General features: G+C 37.2%; 1 protein-coding gene across 1 annotated transcript; it reads left to right on the top strand.

Annotated features, from left to right (window-relative positions):
- Positions 1-656: 656 nt before the first annotated feature.
- On the top strand, positions 657-9,126 carry LOC130230090 (phosphoinositide 3-kinase regulatory subunit 6-like). The gene is made up of 7 exons (XM_056459040.1): positions 657-706; positions 971-1,055; positions 3,066-3,133; positions 4,124-4,214; positions 4,328-4,380; positions 4,563-4,669; positions 8,689-9,126. Exons 1-7 carry the CDS (start codon positions 665-667, stop codon positions 8,849-8,851), a joined length of 609 nt encoding a protein of 202 aa, XP_056315015.1. The 5' UTR covers positions 657-664; the 3' UTR covers positions 8,852-9,126.
- Positions 9,127-9,681: the final 555 nt, after the last annotated feature.

Here is a 9,681-nt window from a genome sequence, read left to right as displayed (position 1 = left end):
TATTTGGGCATTTGTTTATATCTAAACTTAAATTAAATGATAAGGGTATTTATGGTTACAATATATATTGAATAAGAACTTTTAAAGTAGTACATCCTAATATGTGATTACATCATTACCTGATTTTGCTCTAAAATATGGCTAAACTGAGAAAAGTTTATGATAAACTGAAAAACTTAAAAAAATTAAATATTTTTATATTTACATATTCATAATGATAAAGTTGGAACTTGGTTCATTTAATTTACTTGAAATGTGGTACTGAATAACAGTTACTGTAATAACTGAATTTGTGTGTTATGATATATGCAACATTACAAAATTACCAAAAAATACTTTCAGCAAAAAATTATTAAAATATAATGGTATTAAATATGTTTGTGTTAAACATAAGTCTATATTGTCTTATATTTCATTAATGTCTATTATCTGTATGTTCTTTCTTTCTTTCTTTCTTTCTTTCTTTCTTTCTTTCTTTCTTATACAAGAATATTCAGACATTGCTCCCTATAATGACGTTAAAACTTTAGATTATAACTTTAAATGCTTTTTACATTAAACTTTAAATGCTAATGACTCTTCCTTTTTCAACCTTCCAGTCAAGCATTGGTAAATCACAAGAGCCTGACCTTTTCTTAGCTGACATCATCCATACTATGTGCGTATGGGACAGCAGCCAGTGTACTTCAACATTTACTACATCAAGGTGAGAATCAATGACCTTTTGTAAGGTTTTACATAGTAAGCCTTTCATCGTGAAATGAGAATGAGACGTAATTTAGTCATCTACATTTTTCTTAAATGATTGTCTGAGTCTGAGACTTGCAATACATTCAACACATTTGTCATTCAAAATGAAAAGCTGTGTGAAAAATGAGTCACTGTTTTGCTCACAAGTAAAAATAACAACAGTTGAATGGACCACACAACACCTTAGCTTAACAGTCTCGCTTTCTGTCTGTTTGTGCAGATTTTCTTTTCCCACAGAGAAGCTATTGAAGAAGTTTTTGTCACAGGTCTGGAAGTGGATTTCCCAGAGTTTAAAACAAATAAAGGTATGTGTGAGAAGCTTTTTAAAAGAGGTCATGAATTGTGTAATCATGTTTCCTTGATCTTGAATTTCAGAGGTAACTCTACACAAACAGTACACAAACTTGACATGTACAGATTTATGGTTTATTTTGCTGGCACACTTCTTATTCTTTAGGTGAATAATTAATAAGTGAAAGTGAATCAGTGAATCTACTGAAATTTTTTTTTTTTGTTAATCTTTAATCACAATCTGAAGTCTTTCTGTAATGTAAATTTGTGATGTAATTTTGATGGCTTCAGCCAATGTGTATTCTTAACCATGCTACTCTTACTGTTAGTTTGCTATGAGGCAATGATAAACAAAAAGAAAGCTCTGCCTCTTATTCATCACAAGTATATAAACATATTGGAATAAAAGTCTCAGGAACTTTTGGTTTATGCTGACTTTAAAGTCTGAGGCGTGTTCACAGTGTGTGTAAACTATTATGGTAAAAATTCAAAAGCTTATTTTTTTATGAAATAATGTTTATACAAATGCTCTTCAGTTAAGAACAGTGATTGAAGTTTGCTTTGCGGTTTGGTTGATATACATATTTTTTATAAACATATTTTTAAATATATTTTATTTTATCCAGATCTAATATAAATGTGATTTCTTTCACAACTGTTGACTTGTGACCTGTATTTATGTGAAGTTTGTGTGCTTTTGATTTAATTTTGTGTCCAACTGACACTTTGCATTTGAAATGCAAATGTTAAAAGTGAGAACATGGCATGCACCATATGTGTGCACCTATAAAATAGTATACCCATATAATAAGTATGATGTGATATATCACAATAAACTATTAAAAACGTTAATAAAAGTCACTATGCAAACTTTTCAAAGTTAAAAGTTGTTGGAAGAAAGATCAAGGTACTTGGATATGTAATGTCACTCAAAATCATAAACAAATTGGGGAAAAAATAACATGAATTCCAAAATACAGAAAAGTGTTAATTTATGGATATTTTTTGCAGAGTGGCATACAACTCTGCCTTCATCTAGAAAGTGGGCGGGGAGTATTTAAGACATGCACACTAAGGCCCAATCCCAATTCTATTTTTTTACCCCTACCCCTTCCCCTTCTCGTTGGCCCTTGAAACAGAGTGTGAAGGGGAAGGGCTTCAAATTTTACCCCTAAGTAATGGGACAACACTACAACACCATCATATGTCATCATGTTCTCTTGCTTTATATGAGATTGACAATCGCGATTGCTGTAGTTATTCCATTTTTTTTTTTTGGTATTTATCTTCAGGAAATTACTGAAGGCAATGATATCAAATTTTCATAACAATATAATGTGGCAGTAAGAAAATAACTGTAAAGTGTATTTTATCGTGGCCATAATCATTTGTGTAAACACACGAAAACAACATTAATATTAATGTTATACCAGGTACTGTAAAAAGCTCATTCCCAGCCACTAGACTTTTCTGACAGAGTATTGGAGTGTCATCAAGTGACAGATGTGAAAGTATGTTGTGGGACTGCTGTACAGGAGTTATTATTAGTGATTATAGATAGCGAAAATTAGCGGGGTTTTTTATCGTTTTTTTTTTTTCTCGAAGCATGATCGTAAAACACGAACGCCGTTATGAATGTATTAAACATATGCTTGTTTGTTGTAAAAATTCATAATAATGAGAAAAAATACTAATTTATGCATCTCCTTACTTCCTTGTGCAGCTGTTGTAGATGGTGTATTCTGGGAAATTTGGTTTCAAGTATGGTCCTGAAAAATCTAAGTTTCAAGGGCTATCTAGCCCTACCCCTTAGTCCTATGCCTTCAAGCTAAAGAGAATTGGGACAGTGGAAGGAGAAGGGCTAAGGAGTAGAATTGGGATTGGGCCCTAAACAGCATGCATTTTTTTGCTGTTCATGATAACTTTGACTATTTAACTATGTTAACCAATAAGTTCAGTCATCGGCTTCTAAAGTTTAGGCTAGTATTTTTTGGTTAATATTCACAGCCCACATTCTTCCTTAGACACTTCCAAGCAGAAGAAGATGCCACTTGATCTATGCGGGGTTCTCGTCTCCTTTAGCTACTTAAAAGTAAGTGTCACGTATGCTCTCTCTGTTATTTTATAAACATCAAAACATTTATGTGGCATTCTCATGTAGTTGTGTAATAGAAGTTAAGGCCAAAAGTGATAACCAGGGGAGATATTTGAAAAATACATTGTTTTATTGACCATCAAAAAATGCGAAACATGTTGTATTGGGAAAAAACAACAACATGAAGTTAGGTTAAGACTTGCATAAAAAATAAGTACATTATCTTCATATTGTATTGCACAACACTCAGGTGTTATTGAGGTGGAATGTAGTTAATATTGGAGGTTTTGTGGTATGGGTAGGTTAATGGTGGTTTAAAAGTGGTACGGGATGGGGTAACAATATAGTTATAAATGCATTACAGATGTGATTACTGGGCATGCAGATAATTTTAAGTTCAATGTTAAAACATGCTTGTACATAAGTGCATTGTACCAAATTATTAATATAAATGTATGTACATAGTAGGCTACTTAAAATCAAATGTGATAATGGTTTTTAACTGACAAGTAGAAGGCAAACAGAAATGACAAATTTACTACATTGACTACATTATAGTTGATTATTAATAATTAATTTGCTCTCTCTCTCTCTCTCTCTCTCTCCCCCCTCTCTCTCTCTCTCTCTCTCTCTCTCTCTCTCTCTCTCTCACTCTCTCTCTCTCTCTATAGATATATATATATATATATATATATTATATATATATATATATATATATATATATATATATATATATATATATATAAAACCTATATATTACACAATATAACAATAATTACAAATAATTACAAATAATTACAAGATTAATATGTTATAATAAAGTTTGAAAATATTGATTTTCTTCTCTGGACATTACCTCTGGCCAGTACTGTATTGTGACTGTTTGCTTTTTTCCAGTAAAACACATTCTAGATTTGTTCTAGAGCCAAAAATGAAGTGACCAGTAAATCTAAGTTGACCCCATTTGACCATTCACATTCCTTTAAGGTGTCGCTAAGCAACAGAGAGGTTGAGAAAGGGTTCTCACTCAGAACCACTGGTGCCCAGATTTCAGCAATACCACAAAACAAAACTGAAGGTAAACTGAAACTGATTTGATTGAAACTATATTGCTTATATGTAAACATATTACTTGTATTTAAACATTCACCTTGACAAAACCAATGACAACTTTTTTGTCACATTTTGTAGATCTCAACTGTCTCGCTGTCACTTTCAATGACACAAAGCCAAAGAGCAACACAGTAAGTCTGGCCAACCCTTTTAAACTGAGAAAACTGCATGCTTTGAATTGTTTTATTTTTTCCATGGAAAGAACCAGTCTACAAATAAAATTCATGTTAATTTATGATGCTTGTTTGTCTGCAACTGAGAAAATATAAATTAAGCTTGTTTGCTTATTTCTTTGTATTTGCATTTATTTCAGGAGATAAAGATCAGAACATGCAATTTCAAACTCAAGACGCCAGAAAAAACAACTTTCAGTGTGTGTTTGGACAAAGACTTTCGAAGAAAATTTATGGATGTTGAAAGGTGAGCAATCAGTGCTTTTTTTATTTTCATGTTAACATTTAGGTACTGCTTCATTTTTTTTTAGCAACTATAACTCCGGTATCCAACTTAAAATTATTCTAATTTTACCATGACCAAGAAATATTTTCTAATGAAACTTCAAAAAATGTTTTATTTATTTATTTATTTATTTATTTGTTTGTTTGTTTGTTTGTTTATTTGTCATTAATAATATCAATAATAATAATAATAAAAATAATAATTGTGATCTAATTGTAGTTCCCCTTCAATGGGAACTCTGACGTGTATCTTCTGACATGAATGGGAGATCGCTAGACGACCAATCACTCTGAAGAGTAAGAAAATGGCTAATGAATGCCAATGAGTTGGCAGAGCTCAGCTCCACAGGTGCTGGTGATAAATCAGTAGTGGAGTATATAACCAGTGCACGTGGAGCGAATGGTTACACTTTCGCATCAGTGCCTCTCACATGAGGCTGAAGAATTCTGTTCAAAGTAGTAATTCCACCAGTGCGGGCGGTGATGTATATAGCAGTGGTCGAACTGGGTTTCTTTCCCATCCCCTGGCGGTTGAAGGAGCAGTTTATACTTAAAGAGCAGAATCTCCTAAGAACAAACAAGATGTCGTTCTGACCGTACGCTTCTGGATGAGGTGGTTTCCTCTCCTCGGATGATGGGCACGAGTATTGCATCACATGTCTGGTGGTCCAGCATGTTGAGGAGGTGCTCGCGGACAGCTCATGCCCTTACTGCAAGGTAACATATGCCAAGCCAGCCTATTCGGCGACACCGTCGGGGACTTTACCCAGGAGTTCTTGGGGGTGAAAGTGCAGTCGAACATGATGGGAGAGGTCATTCATCAGCGGGCTTGGAAAACTGCTCTCCCCATTACTCCATGCACCTTGGCTGCTCCTCGCTAAGGGCATTCACCTGGGGTCACAAGACCTGTTCCACCTTCACAGCCTGGTCAACCAGCCAAGCAGCAGCATCGAGCCCCCAGCTGTTAAGTTTGGTAACAGGACCACAAAGTGATCCTATACTTCTCGCAGAGAAGACCCCCAAACTTGCCAAATTATCGTTGTGTTATGCTTCCTTCGGGATAAGCTGGAACGTAGGCTGTCACCCTACACACTAAAGGTTTACATTGAAGCCATCTCTGCTCACAATGATGTGGTGAATGGCAGCACACTCGGGAAGCGTAATCTAATCATTTGGTTCCTCAGAAACGAGAGGCCAATAAATCCATCCCGCCCCCTCTCATGCCCTCTTGGGATATCTCTGTAGTCCTAGTGGGTCTGCTGAGAGATCTATTCGAACCACTTGATTCAGTATCCTTAAAAATTTTGTCCATGAAGACAGCGCTGCTGGTGATGTTGACATTGATCAAGAGGGTCTGTGATCTGGAGGCATTTTTGGTCAGCGAATTTGGTAAGAATTCGGGCTGCCTACTCTCAAGTTATACTGAGACCCCGGCCAGGCTATGTGCTACGGCCAGGCTAAGGTTCTTTGTGTGGACTGTATGCAGAATGTAAGATCTTCTGAGCCTCTCTTTATCTAATACGGTGGTCAGCAGAAGGGAAGTGCCATATCAAAACAGAGGTTGGCCCATTGGGGAGTTAATGCCATTGCCCTCGCCTATCAGTGCCAGGGCGAGCCGTGACCCTCGGGGTGAGAGCACACTCAACAAGAAGTGTCGCCTCCTCTTAGGCGTTAGCATGCGGTGGCTTTTTCACAGATATCTGTAGAGCTGCGGGCTGGCCGATGTTCTGTCAATTTGTCCTACCTTGTCAAATTGTCCTACCTCCCATTCAAAAAGTAGGTAGCACATTTTAATGACGCAATATGCTACCCATCAGATTTGTTACCAGTGTCAATTTTAATGTGAAGTAATGTGATATGAAGCTGCAATATTGCTCTAACCTACCTAACCTCCATCCCCAACCTCAGAACCATTCAAATACAGTGTTGGTAGCATAATCTGATGGGTAGGATAAAATGTCAGGACAGCCGACACCAACATTCGTGAGATTTTATAATCTTCGTATGGAGCCAGTTTCCTCCCAATTACTGGGTAACCCTGGTCAATCGGGATGAAACTAAGTTTGGTGTCAAAAACGGTTGCTGTGCCTTGCTCCCTATCCCGGAGATATGTGTGCTTATTCTGTTCTGCTAAAGCAAATTCCTCTTTTGGCGAACCCTAGAGAGTTCCTCTGAAGCCGCCAACACCTGACTCAGGGGAGGAGCCGGGTTCCTGGCCCAGTATGATGTCTGGTATGCCTGCTTGGTCTAATTGGTGCCAGCTATGGGCAATCCCTGTTGGCGATCCCAGATGTGTAATTCAGCCACAGAGTGTTCCCCCTTCTCAGGCGGACCCTCGTCTTCCCTACCCACTAACCAGTTTATCATATGTAGTGCTCTCTCCGGATAAGGCTAACCCATATGTCCATATTGCCATCAGGTCTCCCCATTTTGGGTAGCAGGTGGCCTTTGCGGCGTGTTCCCCCTTCGGAGACTGGCATGCTTTCCAAACGTACTGTCGTATTTTAAAAATCCCAAGACCACAATTAGCTAGGTAAAAGCACGTTTACGACCTCGAATCTAAATTCATTCTAAATTATTTCCCTATAATGGTAATTTAAAGGCCTGGGGCATTGGATTGTGCCCTAGGTGATGCTTGTGTGCTCATGCTATGTTTGACAGACTTATAGGCGTGACAGATGTACAGGCGTGACTGCTAAACGTATTGGCATGACAGACTTATGCCAAGTTCAGACTGCATGATTTTCAAAGTAGTCGTGTCACAGATGTTTTCACACTGAATGAATATCTAGGGTCGTGTTTTGTTGCTGCTTTGTTTACACTGCAAGGTGGATCGGCGACAGGGGGTTTGACACTGCATGACTTTAAAATTGGAAGAACCGCCAACAACCATGCCCAAACTACTCACAACCAAACACACACGATAAATGACATGGAAACAACGCAAGGTCACGTAATATTTCTTTTGATATTAACTACATAATGAGAAAGAAGCCTTTTAGTGGGGTAGAAAATGTACTTATTTTTCTCACCTGGGTTTGAAGGGAATTAGCAATTTAACTTAACTTTTTATTTTTTGACCCGGTTGTGGTATTGCTCAGATGACACGTCAAAAAGACATGGGTGTTCGTGCCAAATTTGCACTAGATTTCCTCAATTTCTTGGGTCCAAATAAACTGAAAATGAACGCTTTTAATTTCTCTCCAACATCTCGCTGGCCTGCAGATACCCATACTAGTAGATGCTGCTCTCTCTTTGGCTGTAGGTAATCGCTGATGTTATTTTCAATTAAAACACATTTCACACGCATGATTTTGAATCACCGTCAGATCCAGATATTTAGCATGCCAAATATCTCATGGGTGTTGGCAACTCATCGGCGATTCTCTCGGATCGCATCTTTTATAGTTCATACTGTGTGATTGTTACACACGTGAACGAGCAGCGATTTACCTGTGATTTCCCTGTCGGCGAGTCAAAATCGGGGCTAAAATCATGCAGTCTGAACTCGGCATTAGCTGCTGTGAAATTTTCCACACACTCTCCCATTCACGTCGGAAGACACACGCAAAGAGGAAACGGAGGCGTCTCCAATGCCACAGCAGCTGGATCTCCAGCTTATAGCTGAATGATCAGCTCTTCAGCGGCTAAAGTGTAATGCTCTGCGTGCACTGGTTATATACTCTACTAATGATTAATCCCCAGCACCTGTGGAGCTCATCTCATTGGCCTATTTTATTACTCTTGGAGTGATTGGTTGTCTAGCAATCTCCCATTCGTGTTGGAAGACACACGTCTCCGTTCCCTCTTCAGGGAACTTGGGTTACGTTAGTAACTTAAATGTTTCTTCTTTAAAAAAACACAACCATTTCAATTATACTTGATTTAAAGAATAATAAATATTTTCTTTATGAAGACTGCCCTTTTCATTTATTTTGTATTCAGACTTTGATTCGTGTTGTTTTACATTTTGTAACACAGCATTGAGGTCACTACATGTCGGGACCCTGGATATTACGTTCAAAAATCCTTAAAGTCAAAGTTCATGACAGAAGACGACGCTGACGCTGATGCTGGACTGAGCAAATACATGAGCAAAGGATTGACTCTGCCCATAAACACATTTGCAGGAATAATCGATTAATGAACAAAGATGGAGGATGAAGAGCTTGCGGTGACTGCAAAGGCCAGTTCTTGCTGTTTGTTTTGTGCATTGTGTTTTAAACAGTGCACTGTACAGTTGTGTCTCCGTGTGACACTTCACCAAGCAGGTTTTACTGCATTATGTACTTTTCATTTGTGAATCACAAGTTGATCACTGATACAGGAAGTATTTAATCTTAAACACAGATAATTTACTAACACTAATGCTGGCATGGTATTAAGTTTCTCATAGACTTAAAGAAACACTCAATTTCAGGGGAATAAGCTCATTTTACAAGTTACCTGGTGTTAAACAATTGAGTTTTACCTGTTTTTAACCTATTCGACCAAATTCCCAGGCACATTTAGGTTACCATGAATCATTGAATTGGATTAGATCATTAGCATCTCATTTCGAGTTTGCGTTATTTTAAAATTTAAAGCATTACTCTTCTGTAGTTACATCATGCACTAAGACTCAGAAAATAAAAAGTTATTAAAATATTTTCTGTCAATATCAAGGAATTGTACTCTCATTCCATTGTAATAATCAATGAACCATGGCTGCAGCAGGCACAATAATATTATGCAGCACATGAAAATTGTCCACAACTAGGTTACCGGGTAACAGCACTGTGTTTGTGCTTTTAATTTTAGTATGGCGTATCTACAGAAGAGTTCTACTTTAAATAGGAATATTATCAGAACTTATATTTTTTTTTCCGAAATGCTAATGGTCTAATCCGATTTAAGTGTTTATGCTAAGCTAAACTAAAAGTGCTCCTGCAACTCCCAGAGATAATCCAATGTATGTAAATATGTTTCTTTTGT

The sequence above is a fragment of the Danio aesculapii genome, chromosome 6 (assembly GCF_903798145.1).
Source record: "Danio aesculapii chromosome 6, fDanAes4.1, whole genome shotgun sequence".
NCBI classification, from domain to species: Eukaryota; Metazoa; Chordata; class Actinopteri; order Cypriniformes; family Danionidae; genus Danio; species Danio aesculapii.
Note: the sequence above shows the minus strand (reverse complement) of the source record. Positions and strands in the feature narration are given on the sequence as shown.

Coding starts and splice junctions, on each gene's coding strand:
- LOC130230090 (XM_056459040.1), top strand. CDS start 665: ATGGGACAGCAGCCAGTGTACTTCAACATTTACTACATCAAG. Junction 1,056..3,065: donor AGAGTTTAAAACAAATAAAG/GTATGTGTGAGA, acceptor ATTCTTCCTTAG/ACACTTCCAAGCAGAAGAAG. Junction 4,670..8,688: donor AAATTTATGGATGTTGAAAG/GTGAGCAATCAG, acceptor TTTGTAACACAG/CATTGAGGTCACTACATGTC.